The 22,317-nt window shown below is 39.3% G+C and overlaps 1 protein-coding gene across 1 annotated transcript in view; it reads left to right on the plus strand.

Annotated features, from left to right (window-relative positions):
* Positions 1 to 21,017, plus strand: part of map7d1a (MAP7 domain containing 1a) — a 38,200-nt gene extending 17,183 nt beyond the window's left edge. Inside the window, exons 3-19 of the mRNA XM_060869973.1 lie at positions 4,055 to 4,123; positions 4,760 to 4,780; positions 7,139 to 7,302; positions 7,426 to 7,537; positions 9,460 to 9,564; positions 10,722 to 10,844; positions 11,998 to 12,140; positions 12,234 to 12,364; positions 12,482 to 12,645; positions 14,038 to 14,317; positions 14,783 to 14,954; positions 15,464 to 15,568; positions 16,058 to 16,108; positions 16,207 to 16,279; positions 17,917 to 17,986; positions 19,004 to 19,236; positions 20,460 to 21,017. Coding sequence (XP_060725956.1) covers positions 4,055 to 4,123; positions 4,760 to 4,780; positions 7,139 to 7,302; positions 7,426 to 7,537; positions 9,460 to 9,564; positions 10,722 to 10,844; positions 11,998 to 12,140; positions 12,234 to 12,364; positions 12,482 to 12,645; positions 14,038 to 14,317; positions 14,783 to 14,954; positions 15,464 to 15,568; positions 16,058 to 16,108; positions 16,207 to 16,279; positions 17,917 to 17,986; positions 19,004 to 19,236; positions 20,460 to 20,470 — 2,027 coding nt within the window. The 3' untranslated portion in view covers positions 20,471 to 21,017. The remainder of the gene's footprint in view (positions 1 to 4,054; positions 4,124 to 4,759; positions 4,781 to 7,138; positions 7,303 to 7,425; positions 7,538 to 9,459; positions 9,565 to 10,721; positions 10,845 to 11,997; positions 12,141 to 12,233; positions 12,365 to 12,481; positions 12,646 to 14,037; positions 14,318 to 14,782; positions 14,955 to 15,463; positions 15,569 to 16,057; positions 16,109 to 16,206; positions 16,280 to 17,916; positions 17,987 to 19,003; positions 19,237 to 20,459) is intronic.
* The last annotated feature ends 1,300 nt before the right edge of the window (positions 21,018 to 22,317 follow it).

A 22,317-nucleotide genomic window follows, 5' to 3' on the forward strand; every position in this document is an offset into this window, starting at 1 on the left:
TAGCGCTTTTCTTTTTTTCTTTTTTTTTTCTTTTTTACTTATGTTGGTGCGTTGTGTCTATTTCTAAATATAACGCATTTAAATGTGTACATGCTGTGAAATTGTTCTAAGAAAAAACAATTCCAGCAACATGATTAGTGCCCTTGATCCTGGAGCGGAAGATACCTGACAGTGTGTACCGTGTCCTTATGGAGTGTCTAGTCAGCATCAGTGACAACATGCAGTTCTGCTCCTCTAATGCCAGGCTCACTCCTGCAACACTGAGCCAGTGCTGGTTGCTATGGTTACATTCTCCTTGCTAGTGCTAGGTGGCCTGGATATACCGGTGTTAATGGATTAAATATTCCTTCTCCATTTAGAGTGCCATGTTCTAGCGTTTGGCTGCCATTTCATCTAGTAAATTGCGTCTTGCAGGTTTAACAGTTCTCTACTAATGGTATCGACCAGACAGCTCGGGAAAGTACCTATAATTATTTATAATCACATAATTGGCATCCTTTGCTGCGAGTTCTAATCTCCTCTCTTAGGCAACTCATGCACATTTACCTTGCAGAGAGAGCGTCTATTTCTCAGGTATGTATAAGGATGATAGTGGCGTGAACAGCAAGTCTGGGAGTTCATTAAAGTTGCATTTACACAGGTGTCAAAAACACGCTTCTTGACATAATGAGAACAGTGAGAGAACAATGTGTTGAACACTTTATAACGTAGACCACACTATGCGTCAGCCAATCCTTATTTCATCTGAAAGTCAACTCTTCTCAATCATAAGCTGTGAGCATGTTCACATAATTTCTGAGAGATCTAAGGTGAACATGATAAAGCCCTTCTTGAGGTATATATATTATTTGTTACAGCACAGTGAATTTTTTTCTTTGCAAATCCCAGCTTGTAAGAAAGTTGGTCTCAGAGTGCAGGGCCAGTCATAATACATGCAGAGGTAGCAGCAGTGTTGTATAAAGTATTAGAAAGCAATACTTGAGTAAAAGTACAAGTATCATAGTAGAAAAAGACTTTGGTAGAAGTGAAAGTTACCTTTTAAAATATTACTCAAGTAAAAGTCTTAAAGTATTTGATATATACTGTACTTAAGTATCAAAAGTCATTTTCTGATATTTAATGTACTTAAGTATTTGAAGTAAAAGTAAAAAGTAAAATTTCAGTGATTTACAGTAGGTATAAGAGCAGGGGAGGTTCTAGGATTTCATCTTTGGGGGTTTAAATTTGAGAATTTAAAACAAGAAAAGTTTTATATTATATATTATATGACTACATAGTAAGCCAAAAGTTATGGTATTATTAAATGGCAAAAGTGGACACCAGAATTTTATGCATGATGTAATTATGCCATTCTTGAATCAAATCAGTTGATGTATGTGTGCATTCTCTACAAACAGTGGGTCCAATGAATGCAGTCATTAATAAAAAAAAATATTCACAAGACAAAGACCAAATCAATAAATGTTATTTTTATTTAGTATTGAATGGAATGTTTGCATTAATATTTTGTTTATGCTATCAACTCTGGTAATAAGAACAGTGAAATTTCACTGCTTTTGGTTGCCGTATTTGCGGCTTTCCGCCGATTAACGTTATAGATAAATGCCTCCAGCTCTGACTGCGCTGTGCCTGTGCTTCTCCGTAGAGCGTGCAGATGTGCATAATGCAATCTAGGAGCAGTGATAAAAAAAAAAAAATAAATCTAGGAGCAGTGATTTGCCAAACCTCCCGTATTGCAGTCGCACACATTTCTTCTGATTTTATTTTGTAGTAACGAGTAACGAAGATGCTTAGTGGAAATATAACAGAGTAAAAGTATACATTTTATCTAGGAAATATAGTGGAGTAAAAGTGAAAGTTGACATAAATTTAAATAGCGAAGTAAAGTACAGACACGTGAAATTTCTACTTAAGTACAGTAAAGTAAGAATTTGTACTCCGTTACATTACAACACTGGGTAGCAGAGGGGTTTAAAGTCTTTGCTCAAGAGCCCAACAGTGGCAGCTTGACTGTGCTGGAGGCTTTGATCACAAACCTTACTTAGCGGTTCAGATACCACTGCCCTTTGGGGTTGAGACGGTTCTGTAACCGAGGAAGAGAAGTAGAGGAGTCAGAAATGTCAGGTTGGATTTCACTGTTCAAATACTGTTTTCTTTTTTCTTCCAAAAACCAAAAGTATTAAAATATTTATGATCCTGTACTGTGCTTGGATGTTAGTTGCCGATCATATATTTACATACGATTATGTCACACAAACGTTTTGGTAAAATTGCCTTTTATTGGCGTAGATAACATTTACATTTACAGCATTTAGCAGACACTCTTATCCAGAGTGACTTACATTTTTATTTCGGTTTATACACCTGAGCAATTGAGGGTTAAGAGCCTTGCTCAGGGGCCCTGCAGTGGCAGCTTGGTGGACCTGGGATTCAAACCAGTGACCTTCCGATCAGTAGTTGAACACCTTAACCACTGAGCTACCACATCCCGTACGAGTGCATGTTGTTTCTGGCGTACATAACTTTCATTTCACCTTAAATATCAACTACCTGTGTGGTATGTGTTCAAAATTGTACATATTGTACACTTGTTCCTAAGTTCCTTGTTCCTTAATGCCATACAGATTCTGCTTCTTTGCATTTGTCTTTTTTTGGGTCAGTCTGCTTTTTTTGGGTCAGTCACTTCTTTTTCTGGCTTGGACTGAGTGACTCATCATGGTGAACGTAGTCTACTCATCAACTCTTGCAGCTCATGGGACTCTTCAGCTTTTCGTGTGCTATAAATAACAGCCAAAGTGGAGCACAGCCTGCAGTGCCTTAAAGAGTCTGGTGTTAATCATTTATTACAGTAAAGGTAACATGTTCCTTTCAGGTTTGTCTTTTAAAAGCGATGCTACTTGAAAGGATTATACAGTCATGTAGTGTTGTGAAAAACCAAAGCGGTTCTATTTTTTCTTTTTCTGCAATGGAAAAAAAAGCTGTTTCTCCATGTGATGTCATCAGTATGGCAGGTATCTGTCCTGTCTCTAAAATACCTACCATGCCCAGCCTTTATTAGCTGACGGAGTCTTGAATGTGGGTCAAGCTTCAGTTTCTTTTAGACACGTCAAGCCTAATCTAACTGTTCTACAATGAAATCAGATGAAAACAAGGTGTTTAGTGGTTCAACGAATATTTTAGCCAAGAAGGATCCTATTCTTTCCTGACCTTGAATCGAACCCATCAGTTAAGACATGCTTGGCATCTTGAAAATGTGTCTTTAGTTTTTGCACTTGGTGTGGAATTCAGACCATGTACACAAGATACTGTTTTGGACAAGCAAGACTGACACGTGCATTCTTACTGAACCCTAAAGAATCTCCAACACGCGAGTCGTGTAAAACTACAACGACTGTAAAGTATATATATCACTGAACTGTTCAGCTCTGTCTAACAATTCCAGACAGTGCTTTTATGCAGAAAATATACATTTAGATGGCTTCCAAAATGTCTTGATAGGAAAAATCCTAGAATTTTATTAAATAGTATCTGTATAGTATAATATTTGTGCTGACATGATATTAAAAGAACAAGAAATTAACTAACCATGGAATTTTCCTTTGGACACATCTCCATCTTTAATGGTAGATTCTTTAATTAATTTAAATAATGTAGAAGAGCAAAAAAACACTTCCCTCTTTGTTGTTGTTTATTTTTTGCTTGTGTAAGACTTTTTGCTAATAATAAATAACCCTAAGCCCGGTCCTGTTCTCATTCTTTATACTGTTTGCGTGTACTCTTCTTCCCTTCAACAAAACCATTGTCGTTGTTTTTTTCCCCCTACAACAACACGCCTCATCATGTTTTATTCCTTCTTTATTGTATGTTAAGCTCCTCTGTGACAACGTGGTGTGAATGACGCAGCCCTAATAGTGAAGTCTGTCTCTGCTGCCAGCCCCTGTGCTCGTTTTCAATGCTTTATAGCACTGCAGATGTGAGTCTGGATTCGTCTGCACAATACCTCCTCTCATCGCTTTCTCACTTCCTCTCTGTCTCTCCCTCTGGTCTTCTCTAGATGCAGTGAAGCTAGAGGACAGGCAGAAACTGGCGAAGGAAAGGAGAGAAGAAAAGGCTAAAAATCTTGGTAAGTTAACTAGGGTTTTCAAGAAGATGGTGCCTCCTACTGGCTGTGCTAAATGAGCCACGGAGGTCCTGCTACATTTAAAAAATCATGGGAATGAATTCATCTTTTTTTTGTCATTTACTTTTAGCTGGTTCTGCTCGTTTCACTCAGCACTTCTAGTTTTCTCTAGGAAAGACCACAATGACTGTCCTTTCTCTGTATATATGACTATCACTGAATCAGCAAGGCACTTTTTTTAAATATTTCATCCTCCATAACATTATTACACAAAAACAATTCCTTCTTGTATGAAACCTCCCAATGTGGTGTGTGTGTGTGTGTGTGTGCGTGCGTGTGTGTGCACGTGCGAGCTTGTGCGTGTGTGTGTGTGTGTGTGCGCGTGTGTGTGTGCATGTGTGTGTGCGTCTGTGTGTGCATGTGTGTGTGTGGGCCTGTGTGTGTGTCCATACAGTGGAGATCAAAACTAGAGTATAATCTGTATGTATGTGCGTGTGCACGTGTGTGTATTAATGTATATGTATTTGTGTGCGTGTGCATGTGTGTGTGTTTGCACTGTTGCACATGGCTGTACACATAGCAGCACTGCACTGCTTTGCATGATTGACAGATGCTCTTATCTTCTCTCTCACTCTCCAGAGCAGCGTGGCCAGTTTCAAGGTAAGTCCTTCCCTTAGTGTCTGTATTGGTGGTGGTTGTTAGTGTTTTGTCCACAATCAGAAACCTGATCTACTTTTCTCCCTTTTTTTTCCCCCCAAGTAGTCATCTGTCTAACATTCTTTAATCCCAGACACTCAGTTATTTTCTCTGTTTCTCTTCTTTTCTGCAGAATCTAGAATTACTGCTCATTTGAATAGTAGTGAGGAAATATGTTTTGCTATCATTACTAATAATTCCTCTCTGGGCTAAGCAGCCTTTTCCTGGATAAAAGGGGATTACCTTTCTTTATACTTGACCTATTGTTTTTGTTTATTTTGTTTAAGTATTATGTTCGGTTACAGGCTACCTGTTTTTTTGCCATCTTTGTGTGTTCTTTAGAAACTAAGAAAAGATTAAAAGCAGCGTGTTTGAGACAGATGCAGAAAGATGTATAAATATAGACATAAACACATGTAGTATAAGAAACATTTTGGAACAGAATCAGGAAGTACTGTGGTAGCCTAGTGGTTAAGGCATTGGATTACCAATCGGAAGGTTGTGAGTTCAAATCCCAGGTCCACCAATATACCACTGCTTGGCACCTGAGCAAGGCCCTTAACCCTCAATTGCTCAGTTATATAAAATGAGACAAAAATGTAAGTCGCTCTGGATAAGTCTGTCTGCCAAATGCTGTACATTATGCATTTGGATTATTTGCTACACAACCTCATATGTGAATATTTCAGATGTTTTGTTTGGTATTACATCAGAGTCAAGTTCCTTATAATTTACTTATTTGTCTTAGTCTTTGAAAAGTCTCTCATATCCAGACTGGCTTGACAGGAAAAGGTCTGCATTTTTATTTGGGTTATGTCAAAATTAAATAACTGGTTCATTCCATATACATGACATCACTATCATCTATCTATCCATCACTATCATTTCTTCTTTTTATTAGCTTGGCTGATAGTAAGGATATTGAAACACAAAATCAAAAACAAAGTCCAAATGTAATATCTGAGACTAAATGGTGATTTGTTTATATGAGGTGGACCTTCAAACAAATCACTAGATTTTTAATTAGGCCTATTGATTGGCTAGTAAAATGTAAAATATATATTGAAAATCTCAGTAAGAGTAACAGTGAGAGAGAGTAAGAATCTGCTTATAATTTTGTTTTATGCTAAGAGCAAAAATGTTTTTCACTCCCCCTCCCATCAGATTTGTACATACATTGTTGGCTGTCCAGACCAGTCACTTCAATATGGATCTAAAGTTGTAGTTGTTGTCCATTGGTTACTTCCTGTTTGGGTTCACCACAGTGGGTTATCAGATTTGCATATTTGATTTAGCACAGGTTTTATGCGGGATGTCCTTCATGAAACAATCCTCGCATTTTATATGGACTTGGGCCCAGCAATGAGAGTTAACCCCTCATTGGCTGGGTCGATCCCCTGTCTGGGAATCGGACTCGAGACACCCCAGTGAGAGACGTGGGATCCAGCCGCTCTGGTTTTTTTTTTTTTGCGAGCTCATGTAGGCTGAATGAGATGCAACAGGCCATATTTGTGGATTGAGTTTAACAGTTGTCTGATTGTAGAAAATGAGCAAGCTGCTCAGTACATTTTCTCTCTTTAGTGTTTTTTGTGTGTTTTTATCTAATGATTTATGCTAGCATTTAGAGGTACAGACTTTACATCTGACACAGGTGAGTGAATGCCTTTAAAGCATACCTAGCTGTTAGAAAGAAGGTAGTTGAGTCTTGGTAAAGCAAGTAAAACTCACAAAATTGTTTATTAGCATGATTTGAATGTTTAGCAAAGTGGTAGGTCTTTAGTCTTTATTTGAAAACAGACAGTGACTCAGATGCTCAGACAGCCAGAGGAAGTTCATTCCTACATGTAGTTGCCAAGACAAAGAAGAGCATTGATGCAGATTTTTCTTGTAGTCAAGCCATCCTAGAGGTGTGGAGAAGGAGGGAGAGTGGTGTGGAGAAGGGTGTGATGGTAAGTGAGGGCTGGGCTGTGTGAAGGCAAGCATCAGTGTGTTAAATCTGATGCAGGCAGCAACAGGAAGTCAGAGGAGGGATTGTGGCGATGGGTTTCAATGATCAGATGATACAGAAGCGAAGACCTGGCTGGAGAGAGTTGTGTTAGTCCAATCTTGACATGACGAGGGAGTTAACAAGTACCTAAATCAGCAGATCCTCCTGATGTTTTAAAGCAGCACATTAGAAAGAGATTACATTCTAAAATACATGAAACCCTGACCGCTTAAGTACAAGTTTTAACCCAGATAGTTCTCCAGTAACAGAACTGTCTGTGTTTTCTAACCTTGAGAAACACTCGCTGTGTGTCTCTTCCATGTCTTCCTGTGAAGCTGCTAAGAAGTCGGAGTGGCTGGAGAAGGAGGAGCGAGCAAGGCATTTACGGGACCAGCAGTTACAGGAGCGCAGGAGAAAGCTGGAGGATCAGAGGCTGAAAGCTGAAAAACGCAGAGCTGCTCTGGAGGAGAGACAAAAACAGAAGCTGGAGAAGAACAAGGTGAGGGTTGCTCTGCTGAGATCCTGTAGGAATCCTAAAATTCTGAAATATCTCCAGGACTCGATGTATAGATTTTATATGTGCAAGGTGAGTGAGTTTTTAAATGTTTGTTTTTGTGCATAGGAGCGCTATGAAGCTGCCATCCAGAGGTCTACAAAGAAGACTTGGGCTGAGATTCGCCAGCAGAGATGGTCATGGGCTGGAGGTCTGAGTGCCAGCTCCAGCCAGAGTCAAAGTGAGTTTCATAGAGCCACAGCTAAAGATGAGAGGAAAAAAAAGTGCAGTTGGATAAAACTCCTTCTGTTGGAGTTGTTTTGTTTTTCATGTCAGTGTTTGAGGTTCAGCTACGAGCTCAGGAGCCTCTGATTTACTTAGCTCTATGGTCTGGTTCACTACTTTGTTTTTTTATGCCTGCATCATCTAAGCATGGCCTGAGAAGCTTATTTAAGCTCATTGCTTCAAATGTGTTTTTTGACACCACTGATTTCTTAAATTGAATCAACCTCAAGATTTCTTTCATATTTTAAGTATTATAAATATGATTCAAGAGCAACCACAAGGACACATACACAACACTGCTGTTTTGGGGAATTTATATATGAACCTGAACTATTTGATGCTGTTAATAAACATTAGGAACAGTTCTACAGTTGAGCTGAGGGAGTTATGGGTCCTGCTAACGAGCTCAACAATGTCATCTCTGCAGTGCTAGGTTTTTAACAAATAATTTTCCTGTCAGTAGCTTTTAGGGGAAGTCGTGGCCTAATGGTTAGAGAGTCTAAGGTTGTGGGGTCGAGTCTCGGGCCGGCCACGACTGAGGTGCCCTTGAGCAAGGCACCGAACCCCCCCAACTGCTCCCCGGGCGCCGCAGCATAAAATGGCTGCCCACTGCGCCGGGTGTGTGTTCATGGTGTGTGTTTGTTCACTGCTGTGTGTGTGCACTTTGGATGGGTTAAACGCAGAGAACAAATTCTGAGTATGGGTCACCATACTTAGCCGTATGTCACATCACTTTCACTTTTAACCACTGAGCCACTGTTTCAATATAGCACAAATACCCATCAGGGAATTTTGCTTCCTTCCCCAGTCCAAATAGATGTGTTGGATCTCTGAATTATCTGTATTGTGTGAGTGTGTATGTGATTGGCTAGCACCTCCCTCCAAGGTGTCCCCTGGTTTGTTCCCTGGGAGAGACTTCGGGCTCCCCACAATCTTGTGTAGGATAAGCGGTACAAAAGGTGGATGGGTGAATGGATGAGTTAATGGATGGATGGGTGAATGGATGGGTGAATGGGTGGGTGGATGGATAATTGGTTGGGTGGATGGAGAGATGGTTTGATAAATGGGTGAATGGATGAGTTAATGGATGGATGATGGGTGGATGGATGGGTTAATGGATGGATGGATGATGGGTGGATGGATGGGTTAATGGATGGGTGGATGGATGGGTGGGTGGATTGATTGCTGTCAACTGCGGTTCTTGCATGGATGAGCTAGGCTACTCCCTCCCCTGAGAACCTTGGAAGGAAATGTTTCTGATTAAGTGTAGGAAGAGAAAGAAGCATGGGCGTATTCCTAGTTATTAGGAATAAACCAAATAGTATTCCTGTGAGTCTCATGCTATTTTTTTATCAGTTAATTTGCAAGTATTTCAGAGATTTTTCCTTTAAACTGTTAGCTGTTTTCCTTGTTTTAAGTTGCAGTCATCTCTGCTTAGGTAAGTTGATCAGTAATAATGTCCTGTGGCGCAAACAGGGATTATGCTAAATCACTGCAGTGGACCTTGGTATTGCATACTGATGCTCTTTATGTCCTTCATCACTGTATGTTAGTGAGGACATAATTCTCACTAATAAAAGTATTTGAACACGTGCCCCACACACCACCCCCTTACATTATATGGCTTATCAGATCAGACTTTATTTCTTTCTTCCGTGTATTTCACATTTCTGATTGTGTATACTCTGTTTCGAAAGAGAGTTCAGATTTGAGAAGTTCAGATTTGAAATCTTTGAAAACAGACTTTCTAAACCTGTTATAATTTGAGTAAGACTTTTGATAATGTTTGTTCAAGTTCACGCTGTAGCTGATGTCCAGCACTTCCAGCTTTTGCAGTGTCCATCAATGTGTGTGTTCGGTATGCTCTGGGTTTTACAGGCCGATGCTCGGTTTCTGCAGTCAACCTTCCCAAACACGTGGACTCTGTTCTAAACAAGCGTCTCTCCAAATCCTCCGCCACCCTCTGGAACTCTCCCAGTAGAAGTAAGACAACCGCCTGCCTGGACTCGGTCTCTTCCCCTCATCGTCTCTGGCTCCTCCCCTTACATTTTATGATTTCTATTTCCTCATTATTATTATTTTTTTATGTCCAATTATCTACCTCTTCCTGGCAATCACAGAATCATCCTCCCTGCCCAACCTGTGCACATGATTTTGGGTTTTCAGCTTCATAAATCCTGACATACATTCATACACTGATAGGAATGTATGGATTTTGATACCCTGTCTCTTCATGTTCTGTTCCTGCACATTCCTACCAAGGATGTCACAGGCTTTTGTTTTCTTAACGGTTCCTTTTTGGTGGTGGCTGCTTCTGTTTCTCTTTCTTCTTTTATGCATCGTTGATCCAGAGTTCATAAATGAGCCTGTGTTAAAGTGTTCTTGTGCTCCAGATCCAGCCATGAAGACACTGACAAAATGGTTTGTTTGCCTGAATATTTGTTCCAATATGATTAGTACAGGAATTTGTTCATTTTTGAAAACTGGTCATTGGAAGCAGCAACTCATTCATCTGTTGGGAATTTCACACTTAGGGGGAAAAAAAACCTGCTTTGTAAAAGATTTAGAAATTTAGAACTATTAAATATCCAAAGATTTTTTTTTCTAAGAGTGTACTCAGCATGGCTGTATTGAATTTGTTTTTCTAAGTTAATGAAAAGTGTCTTTAACATAAAGATAAGTTTTCACTCGCATGCTCATTCACACAGTACTCTACGAAATGTCATTATTTTTTTTTTAAAGGTTACTTTTAAAAGATTGAAGATCATTTTAAAAAGTAATGTTTTATATGTCGTTCAAGAAGGGAAAATGTTAGATAATAGAGCTCTTTTCAGATTAAACCTTAATTAAAGCTATCTGGGATGATCTACAGAAACACAAAGAAAGTGTATAGAAGATTCCAGACTCTTGGGGAATCTTGGAAATTTTGGGGACAGAAACGTAGCACAGATGGTTCTCCTGACTGATCAAGAGACCTGATGTAATTTTAATGTGAATGGTGGTCATGCAACATATTCATGCCATTTAATTGTTTAGACTGTTCTTCAGAGATCACATACGCACACATACACAACCTTTCAGTATCATACCATGTCTCACAGTAGGTAAATATGTGTGTTAATCTTTTTGCTTTCCTTCAGCCCGTAGACTGGAGTTAAGTGCTTGGGAGAGCAGCATTGTGGACCGGCTCATGACGCCCACCCTGTCCTTCTTGGCACGAAGTCGTAGTGCTGTCAGCGTGCATAGCAGTGGCAAAGATCCTCGTGAGTAATGAACTGATAGTTCAGCTTTTGACTCATGTTCACTGTCCTAAAGCATTTTTGTAATTTATTATTATTTACATTTTTACTTGTAGTTGAATGTGTTCGGCGTTGATTGACAAATTTTTTTTTTCCTAAATACATTTTTACATTTCTTAAGGAGGAAATAAGCTTTCCTTTCGTCTAAAACGACAGAGCAGCCTTGTAACAGCCGGGACTCCGAGATAGTTAGGATTCATTTGTGTGAGGTTTATTCACTTCAATACACAGAATTTCATGGTTAGCTTAGAATAACATGGTTATTCTGCACAAAATGGCAAAAAACAGGTAGTCTGCAAGGCGTTGTAGTGATACAAATGGTTTAAAGTGTCTTTACATGATGAGAAAAGGAATAGGTGTGATTGAAGAACTGCTTTACTATTCAGTATGTGGTGACCTCCACTGGCAAGGAGAAGTATCACTGGAAGTTGCTGTTGTATGACAGTATGTTCACAGTCGAACCTTTTAAACAGGGTTTAGAGTAAATAAAGTAATTTAATTTAGACTTAGTAAAAGTAATAGTAATTTAATTTAACTTAGGTTAGAAGAACTACCAATAGGTCAATAACGTAACACTTTTTGGTTTGCCTTATTTATAATCTCATGAGAAAACACCTATTTAAACTTTGAAGGATTATTATTATAAGATGGACCCAGGAAAACTTTTACAACTTTTATTACAAGTAAATCTGAAACAAATCTTTTGTAGAGTTGTCATGTTCTACAGAATTGATTTATTATTATTATTATTATTTTTTTTTTTGTTTTATTGCATGTTTTATTAAAACCTGTATTTGTCATGAAAAAACCATTGAAACTGGTATGGCAGTATAAATCAAATCAAATAAATACAAACAAACGTACAATTAAAAAGACAGAAAACTGCACCTGCTTTTACTCAGTATCAGGCTTTGGGTTATCGATAGTTTTGAATGAATGTTGAACTTTTGATTAAACTAGTACCTTCCAACATAAAACTTTTGATTGACAGCATTTAGATTTCTTTGTCCTCATTGAATAATTTTAAAATAAAAAGTTTTGTGTGCAGAGTGCAGAAGAAGTCACAATGTTTAAATGCATGTGTGTAAAAGTAAATGTCCAACTTCCTACCCCACAGAGTCCCCTCTGTGCCCTCGGTCTGCCTCAGCGAGTCCACTCGCATTGTGCGCTCATCGACCGCATCGATGCTCTGATCGCTGGAAGGTCACCACCAGCACCCCCGACATCACCCAACGCTCACGCAGAAGGGACTCCACTCCTGTATGCTCCAAAACTTGCTCCACAGCTTCTGTAATACAGTGTTTATATTATGTAGGCTAATTTCTCTTCTTTAATTCTGGTGTCTCTTGACAGATCGATAAGAATAAGAAAGAGAAGAAGGACAAAGAGCGTGAGAACAAAAAGGAGAAGAGCGCCATCACTAAAGAGAAGGTGCTGAAGAAGAGACAGTCATTACCATCAATGCCAGCCAGATGTGAGCCTAGGTAAAGCACAACTGATTATGTTACTGATTTCTATCTCGGATGAAGAATGCCTTAATTATGATGGGATGTTGATGTGTTACGGTCTCCGTCTTTATTTGTTTGTTTGTTTGTGTTCAGTCCTGGTGCACTAATGAAACAGCGGGCTTCCTCACCCAGACCCCCATCAGCCCTTGTCAGTTCCAACACCCCAAAATCTCGACCCAAGAGAGCACAAACACCGGTTCGTGTGGAGCCACACACCAAAACACCCAGTGCTGTAGAACAAGCTCGAAAACACCACAGTGAGTATTGAGCTACATTTACACATGCAGCGATTTTTCCACCATGCCAAGAAGTCACCAGTCTTCCACCAGTGTTCCTCCTAACGTTTGCCAGAGTAAATATGTTTCAGTGTGTGGTACGACAACACATGGGTTTACTTGCTGCTAAAATGAAACGTTTTCTTCATAGTGTGTTTGTATAAAAATTGAGAAGTATACATACTGTATGCATCATGTCTTAGATAGCAGTGTGAGCTTTTTGCCACGGATCACGTACGCTCTACTGTCTTCACTCTCACTCTAGTCGCTGCACTAATTCACTCTACTATGCATAAAATGTAACTTTTCTTGTCTTAGACTCACTTATTTTGTATGTATTTCATATAGTTTTTGTACATAAATGCCACCGTGTTTATTTGGAGAATTCGGTTTCTCAGATTCTTCGCTTGTTTAATGAGGGGAAAGGGGGAGGAAAGGTTGCAGGATTGCATTGAACACATTGCATTGTTTCTAATTACAGGGGAATACTTAATTACTGTGCTTTCTGTAGCTCCACTTGAATTTGTTGCAAATACTGAGTCACTTCACATTAATCACATCGCTGTACTAGCCTTCTCACATCCCAGACTCCAGCAACAGCATCACAACGCTGCCTGACGAGCTTCTCTTCCCTTTAATAGTTTCATATTATAGGTCAATTTTTGTACTTAACGCATGTAAGATTTGAAAGCCGATCTAAAGAGTACATCTCACATGTTATCCATCTGTTTAGAGGGTATTGTCTTTATTTATAGACCTTCAGGTTTTTTATTGAGCACATTTGTTGAGCAGGTTACTTTCTTGTGGAAATGAGACTTTTATCTACACTCTACAAGCACACAGCCCTCGCCAATTCATCATTATATTTATAAAGATAGGCTAAAACCACAAAGACTAATATAAGAGGAAGAAGAGAAAAGGGATAGTAGTGGGTCCGGGCCACTTTAAAGGATAATCAGGCTGATTTTGATTGCAGAGTGGGTTTCAGTTTTGGGGCTAGTTAAACACTTATGAGGATTTTTTTTTTTGTGTAAATTCCAAAATACGATTTCAAACACTAACAGTTCAGTCCTGCCTCTTGTGTAGTTGCTGTGGGCTTACAAACCAAAAACTGAAACTCTCTTTGGTTAAGAGAGAACCCAGACATAAAATAGGTCCAGACATAAAATACTAATCCTTAGCATTAATTACAATTCTATTGGCAAAATTTATGTTTCTACTTTTTATTCATGTTATATTCATGCAATACTGACGTACATAGTAAAGAAGTATATCAGATTTGGTTGTTTGCTTGTACTTGAAGAATAATGGCCGTTATCTTTGTCTTTCTTGCGTCCTCTCTCTTTCTGTTTTTTTTTTCTGTCCATCATCTAGCCACGTCTCCCGTCCCTTCAGTCACTCAGCTGTCTACCACAAGCACACCTCCTCGTACCAGTACACCAACCCCACCCATCTGTCCTGCTTCTGTTCCTGAACAGTCCATACCCAGTTCCAGCATTCCACTAGTTTCTCCAGCTCCCTCCCCTGCCAAACCCATGGCTGGAACAACTGATCCAGAGGAAGCCGGCCGCATCCTGGCTGAGAAGAGACGTCAGGCTCGAGAACAGAGGGAGAGGGAGGAGCAGGAACGGAGGGAGCAGGAGGAGAGAGAGAGGTTGGCTTTACTGTTTGAGTGAAAATGATTAGGTAGAAAAAGTCAAGAGAAGAAAGTCTGGCTTTTTATGCCACATCATCCAAAATTTCTAATGTTTCAGTAATGGCAAGTGGTTCGTGTCAGAATTACATTTCATACTGTAGCATTTCCAGCACATGAGAGGCCTGTATGTTAAACACATCACAGTGATTCTGCTGAATAAGTTGTCCTCTATCTCTATGTGTACAATGTAAAATAAAATTTGGTGACGAGTTGTCGACATTAAAAGCAAGCAGCTCATTCCTGCGTGACGGTGTTTACAAGCTAGGAAGACCTTTAGCAGGAATGACGATGCCTAGCAGGGCTGGCACTTATATTACACCAGTTATCCTTTTGTGTATGATTCCCTCTTGAGTTTCTGATTAGTTTATGAAGATTCAGTTATTATCCGTGTACAATCTTACTGATGATCCGGTGCATGTGCAGGGTGGAGAGGATGGCGCAGGAGGCAGAGGAGAGGAGGCACAAGGAGGAGGAGGCACAGCTTATGGCAGAGCAGCAGAAGCTGAGAGAGGAAGCTGAGCGTCTGCAGCAGGAGAAAGAGGCCCAGGAGAAAGCCAGAGCCGAGCAAGAAGAGAATGAGCGTCTTCAGAGACAGGTTAGAGTCCTCTCATCTCTGGGAATCAGAGAGCTAAAGCCTCAAAGTTCAGGACCTGCTTCTGTTCAATAAATGGTTCAACGTTTGCATTAACAAATTGTTTGGCTGTTGCTGAAATCACAGCTGTGTGTTACGCAGTGAAACAGTGTGTTTCTCTCGCTCTCTCTTTCTCACACTCTCACACATGTGTGCACACACACACACACACACACACACACACACACACACACACACACACACACACACACACAAACCCTGACTAAGGCTTTCCTCTAGCCTTTATTCTCTGAGTGGGACTGTGTCAGACTGTCCCAGATGTGCCAGTATTTGTTCCAGATTGCACCATTTTGTGTCAAACTGTAAACAAAACAACAAAAAAAGTGTTAACTACACAAGTTGATTTCCATTACATGCAGCCATGTACAGAAGTATCAATTCTTGGCACAATCAATTTGTTTTGATGCGAGTCAGCAAAAGCTCAACATCAGTAACAGTTGTGTGTTTTGCAGAAAGAGGAGGCCGAAGCCAAGGCCCGAGATGAGGCAGAGAGGCAGCGCCTGGAGAGAGAGAAACACTTCCAGAAGGAGGAGCAAGAGAGGCTGCAGAGGAAGAAGGTAGGATGAAAGCTGCTCATTTCAAAGAGTGTTTAGACTATAAAACAATGCTGGAATATGTGATTTAGCTTCATTTATCCACTAGAATTAGGCCTTTGAGACCAGTGTGCCACATGTGAGCGCGCACACACACACACACACACACACACACACACACACACACACCGCTCTCCACACAGACTTCAATGCTGTTAATCCTCAGCATTAGAGTTCCTTTAATCAGATCCATTCATGTTTTTGTTCTATCATCTTTGGAGTTTAAGTAAGAGTCTGCACACTGCTCTTTACTAGCTATGGCCATAGTGAATTGGTAGAGAACACAAATATTATTGTTACTTTTGTAATAAATCATATGAAGATTTTCTTTTTTTAAAATTTGTATTGATTTAGCATTATTCTTGTTATAAATTTGAACCTGCCTCAAAAGACCAATATAACAGTTTTTAATTATTTTAGTTGAATTGGGATGTTTTTTTTTAATCCCACCAGCGCCTGGAGGAAATCATGAAAAGGACACGCAAAACAGACACCCCCGAAAAGGTAGACTTCTGATTAGAATCTGTATCTCTGCATGAGACGACCGAGGAGTCCAAAAGTCAAAATGTGACTCAATGTCCACTTCCTTTTCCACTGCACAGAAGGACATGAAGTCTTCTCCTCCTCCCCAAGTTAATGGTGGAAGTTCTAAACATGAATCAGAGAGCAATAAAGGTAAAAAAAATTAAATGTTTGCTTAAAAAATGCCATTCATGATTTTTTTTTTCTAATTAAAAAACCAAATCTTTTTCCCTCAATAAAGTTGAAAAGTTTCTTTCCTCTCAGCACAGTTTTCTATTCTTTGGCAGGCTCATGTGTGTAAGTCCTTTTTTTTTTGTTACACAACATGAAATTACTGTGAACAAAAGTTGCTATTGTGAGGAAACTGACCACATGGTGTGCGTTCAATGAAAAGCCAAACTTCCATTAAACACATCCTCTATGGCCATGGAGGCTGTGCTGGAGTGTGTCTGCAGTCGTATATGTTTTTCCGTAATGAAATTATTGGTTGTTTAGCCAATGAGTTGTACACAGCTCAAATTTCAGAGAAGCACACCAGACACATTTTTAATTAGCTGTAAACATCCAGCACCACATGTTTATTGCCTTCTTGTTTCAATCAAATATTCAGTTGTGTGTAATGGTGTTATTGGTCTGATTGATTTAAAGATAAATAGTTGCTTCCAGATTTTTTGGTAGTGTACGTCTTTTGTTTTTTTGAATCAGTCCTCAGGAAGTCCAGATGGTCCACATTTGATGGTCCCCTCTGTCTGCTCTGTTGGGGTCAAGCTAAATCCTGTTCAGTCTTGAGGTTCTAAAGCCTGGTTTGAGAGCCACTGGTGTACACACAGCACATGCACACCACTGTGCCTCTCTGTCTCACTCACTTATGATTTGTCTGCCTTGCATTGCCAGTCTAAAGCACTCCGTCTGTGAAGCGGTGCCAGGGCAAGAGTGCAGACCAGCATACCATCAGGGTGGAAACCATTACCTTGTACAGATGTGATCCCTAAAATTTGTTGCATATACTGGAATGAAGTCAAATCCTTACCTATTTTAGCCGTTGGTCAAAATTCTGTGGGCAGAAAAATCTAATCCAGATGCTGGTATGAAGGCTGTTTTTTTTGCCAGTATAATTGAATTGGAATTTATTTTTGTGCTCTCTTAAACGTTTTATTGCTTGTATCATTAAGAGTTGAATGTGTGTTTGGTGAATGGCGTGGTGAAATAATTTGACAGGACATATACACCATGCACGCTCATGTTTCACAGGTTTAAGCAGTTTTCTGATGTGAACGCTACTGTCTGCACATGCGTAGCTCATATTACTGGTTATGTCTGCCAGGTAAAAAAAAAGATTAATCCATACACTTCCCTTTGGAAAATAATCTGCCACATACCAATCTAGCACACCCATGTAGATGCAGACATGAGCCTTTGAGCCTTCATCACCATCTACAGTTCTAGCATGGGTTTAGGGTCACCTAATTGTTAATGCGTGCTGAATCTGAGTATTTTTATTTTTTCCAGTTTGTCTCGATACTTGTATATATCCATATGCAAACGTTACCCATGAGCGATGCCACGAACCATCACAGCCTTCACCTATCAAGCACCAGTATCTTTGTGTAGCCTGTGACCATGTGTATGGAGTAGAATAAATGAATGGTTCCAGTTAATTACGATTGTATACTAATATCTGTCATCAGTCTGAAACTACAACAAACAGAATATTGTAAAAGAATCCAGATGGTGCAGAACTGTTGCAGTTCACTTTTGGATGTGTAATTATATGGTATTTTCTCTCACAGCATCTGATGACTACCATCCAAGCACAGAGCTGAAACAAGACAGCCAGTCCCAAACTGGAAGGAAAGAGAGGTGAACACACCTTTTTCTTGTTTGTGAGTAATAGAACAAGATATTGCAGCCGAGTGTTTTTTGTAATACCAGAGCAAAGCGATTTCAACACGACGGACAAAGTGAGACAACCGTACAAATCGCTTATTTATTAAATCCTTCTGGGTTATTTTTCAGATTTCCTGCTCAGGGGTTTCTTACAGAGTTACAAATGACACTTGCTATGTTTCTAATATACACAGCCAGTTAAATGATTTAACTCTCTGTTACCTAGATTTAATCTCATGTACTTTCACATTTGAAAATCTAACCAAAGAAGAGATGAATTGAATAATCTGAATCCCTTGTAATCATTGAAGACCAAGATCTTTATCTCTTTATCTGTAATTAGCACACCACATATTTATGTTTTGCAGAAGGTTCCTTTTTAATTACAATTTCCTGCGTGGTCTGTTGCCCCCTTGCAGATTAATTTCCAATAATGGCATGTCCTGTCATGTGGCATTCTTCTTGTACCAGAGAAATTTGCCAGTGTTTACAAATGAATTTTTTAACACTTAAAGAGCAGTCATACTTTTATCAGTTTATAATCATATTTAATTCTATTTAAGATTTTGGAACAGTTACTTCCTGTTATGATTAATGTTGTAGCCGAGGTTTCTTCATCCACCTCCCTTTTGAAGATCTCTCTCGAAGTTAATACAGCAAAAATATGGTTAATAATAAATAATACAGCTTATCAAGTTGCTCTGAAGTGCAAACTCCTTTATCCTAAAGTCTTTGTTAAATAAAAGCTTTTTTATTCGTTTATCGATGATCTTCAATCCGTCTTTGGTTATGTGGCACATCCACTCTATGAATGATTTTCTAGTATAGAAATGCTAATATTATTAGGATGAGTTGTATTGACAGACCTCTGATTCCCTGACACACACATTTATAGAGCAGAACATGATTTTGCAGGAAGGAGGATGAAGCATGGTTTGTTAATGGTTGGCTAGTTGTGCTCGTGCTACAAATATCTTGTTATGTTTTTAGTTCTTCAGTCCGTGTGATCAATGGTATCCAAGCTCCTAAGCATGAGAATGGACTATCAGGTGGTGAAGCATCCAGTTTTGAAGAGATCATTCAGCTGACCAATCACGGTGGTGCTAACGGAAGTGGGCGGGAGAAGTCAGAGTCTGACATACCTAATGAGCCAATTCCAGCCTTTGATGGTGGGAATGCTTTTCTGAAAAAAGCAGGCCCCATGAAGCCTCAGCATGTTGCAGGTGAGCACAGAGGAAGTAGTGCAACATTATATATGAGCTGAAGAAAAGGAACAAAAACTAAACACTGACATATTTAGGATTTTTCTCAAATATTACAAATTTCTACATATGCTGTTAACAGATTATTGTCTGTTGTTGTCATGTGTTGTTTTTCACCCTGTAGGTTTCTGACAAGTGTCAAACCCACAGTTTGCCCCATCAAAGTAATGTATTAACTAAAACCTAGTGCCCAGTCTCATAATGTAGAAGCATGTACACTTTAATTGACAAGGCTAACTAACTACCTGGCCTTATTATTATTATTATTATTATACCATAATAATAATAATAATAATATAACATAATAATAATAAGGTCAGGTTGTTGCTGGCTTATGATGGTTCTGATGCCGACAAAAAGCATCATTATTTGCTTTCAGTCCATTTCATATTGGAACAATCTTTTTACTCTTTTGACATTTGACAGTAGTGTGGTACACGCACACACACACACACACACACACACACACACACACACACAGAGTTTTTGCTCTGTCTTAGCGCTGCATATTTGAAGGGTCATATTTTTTGCTCCACCCCATTTCTTTTCCTATCTTGGGTGAACACAGCAGGTGGATGTGTGCAGTGCCTGGTAGGCTTTCACTGTACGAGCAGCTATGTGCTGAATTCCCTGAGGGGTGCTGAAGAGTGTTTCCTTTCTTGTGAAGCTAGAAACGGGAGCCTGGCTCTTAGTATGTCCCCCTGTGCCCCCTTTCACTGGCAGGGTCAGCAATAGTGACAGCCATAACTATTCTCCTGCATCACACAACTCCACCTGTTACCCTGCAGACAGGCATGGGCCATAAATTATTGCTAAAGCAAACATGGAGAGGTCACACCAGCTCATTTCCAACCTACATTTCCAATCAACAGTTATATGTGCTGTGTACACTGCTATGTAGGTTTTTATGAGTTCTTGTTAAGCCTGGGCTGCTTGATATTAATTTCACACCAAGAGCTGTAGCATAAGCAGTTATCTCACATCTTGCTCTACTTTGAGAGTTCTTGTATTTCTTTATGCTTTAATGAGTGTAGTTGTTATAGAATAAAGTGAGCATGCCCAATAGGTTATGCTCACTTTTTAGTGCTATGTCCAGAGTATTCTCTGGCACTTGTAAAATGCTATTTATATTCCAGTACAGTTTCTCCACTAACCACTGTGCTATCCTTTTCTGTCTCCTCCAGAGGTGTTGTGAGCATCAGGGCTTTTAAGCAGAGGTGATGTCAGATATCTGCCTGACTCCCAGCTCTCTGCCGGAGGGGTATTATGTGATGAAGCACAGCCTGACCAGACCCGTGCCAACCCAATCACTGACCGCTGTTTAGACTGTTTAGATTGTCAAGAGCATCATCACGGTTCGAACCTGCCCTGTGCAAATGGGTGTGATTACAAAATGCCACTCTGCTGTCAAGCTTAATTAAACAAGCCCTCACACCCTCCAAGGTGCTTTATTTCACTATTTGTCAAAACTCCGCAGACTGACCTAATACCTTAGGGAAGACGGTTCCATGTGTCTCTGTGATCACCAGAGCAAGCATAAACGTAAAAGAAAAAACAACAACATGGTTTATGGCTGTATTTCTTATCATGAGTTCAAAAGAAAAGTGCTTCAGCTAGTTTGTTTTTAATGTTTAGTTATTTAATGTGATGAGAATTGTAACTACTGGGTACAGCTACATGTGAATAGTGTAAATTGGAAAACAGGTGGGAAAGCTTTGTGAAATTAAACTGAATGAAAAAGAGCATCGTGTCTCTGTTTGACTCTTTTCTTTTTTTTTTTTTTTGCCAATAATAATTTTGAGTAAATTGTTCTCAATCAGGGGTATTCCATTCCTATGATCACATTTCTTCCTTATAGTGGTCCATATAACAACTAATGCTACTAAAAATGATGATCACAAATGCACTGGAGCTTGAATCAAGTGAGTCGGTCACTTACTGGTTATGGTGAAATCCCAGGACCACCAGTCTGCTGCTGCTGGGCCCTTGAGCAAGGCCTTTAACCCTCAACTGTTCAGTTGTAAAAATGAGATAAATGTAAGTCTCTGTATAAAGGTGTCTGCCAAATTCCCTAAATGTTGAATAAAACCAGCCTGGGGTTGCTGGATGTTGCTGGTGCCTCAAGAACAATCACACTGCAGAAAACATGCCCAATGTAAAAATAACTTCTGTTTTGCATTGAAATATTGTTTGTGTTATTTTTTACTATTTTAATTTGTGACACGAACTCTGAATGAATGAGCAACATCAGTTTTGAATTTGACATACTCTATGTGGAAATATGGCACACTAACTTTTTGGCTTTTTGTGGTCAGATTTTTATTTATTTATTTATTTATGTTTGGTGATATGCTACACATTGTTGTTTCCCTAATCAGACCAGACAGGTAAATAAACTGAAAATCTATGGAAATCTACCTATTTCTTAACTAATGACTAGCAAGTGTCTGGTCTGATGAGCTGCATTTAACCACAACATTGGATCTGCTACTGAAGTTGCTAAACAAAGTCTTTCTTTTTCTATATGTTGAGTTTATGTACAGTGTATATACACAGTATATATAAAGTTTGTCTTAATACCAATCAACAGCATTAATTAAGTCATGAGTTAAGAGATGATTCTTCAGCTGAATGTGATTGTACATTAACCTCATTATAACTTTTCTGCTACTACAACACTAGAGTTTGTTCATGCCTGTCTCAGGCCTTGCATTCTGAACACAGAAATAGACTGCAGTCTGTGAAAGACAGCTACACCATCATCATTGCTGTCAGAATGTAACTCTACAGTGTGTTCTTAGCTCCTAAAACCACAGGTTGAAATCTCACTGAAGTGACTTACAGGTGCTTGTATCACATGAATTCCTTATTTTTGAAAGATACAACGGATCTTCCCAAGAGATGGATCCTAAGATCACAATAGATCGTCCACTGCAATCATTTACACCAATGTTTTCAATCTTTGTATTGTAACATTCATTGGCCTATCAAATTACAGACCTATTTCACATCTTCCGTTTATGTCTAAAATACTTGAAAAGG

This window comes from Tachysurus vachellii, chromosome 5, assembly GCF_030014155.1.
Source record: "Tachysurus vachellii isolate PV-2020 chromosome 5, HZAU_Pvac_v1, whole genome shotgun sequence".
Taxonomy (NCBI): Eukaryota; Metazoa; Chordata; class Actinopteri; order Siluriformes; family Bagridae; genus Tachysurus; species Tachysurus vachellii.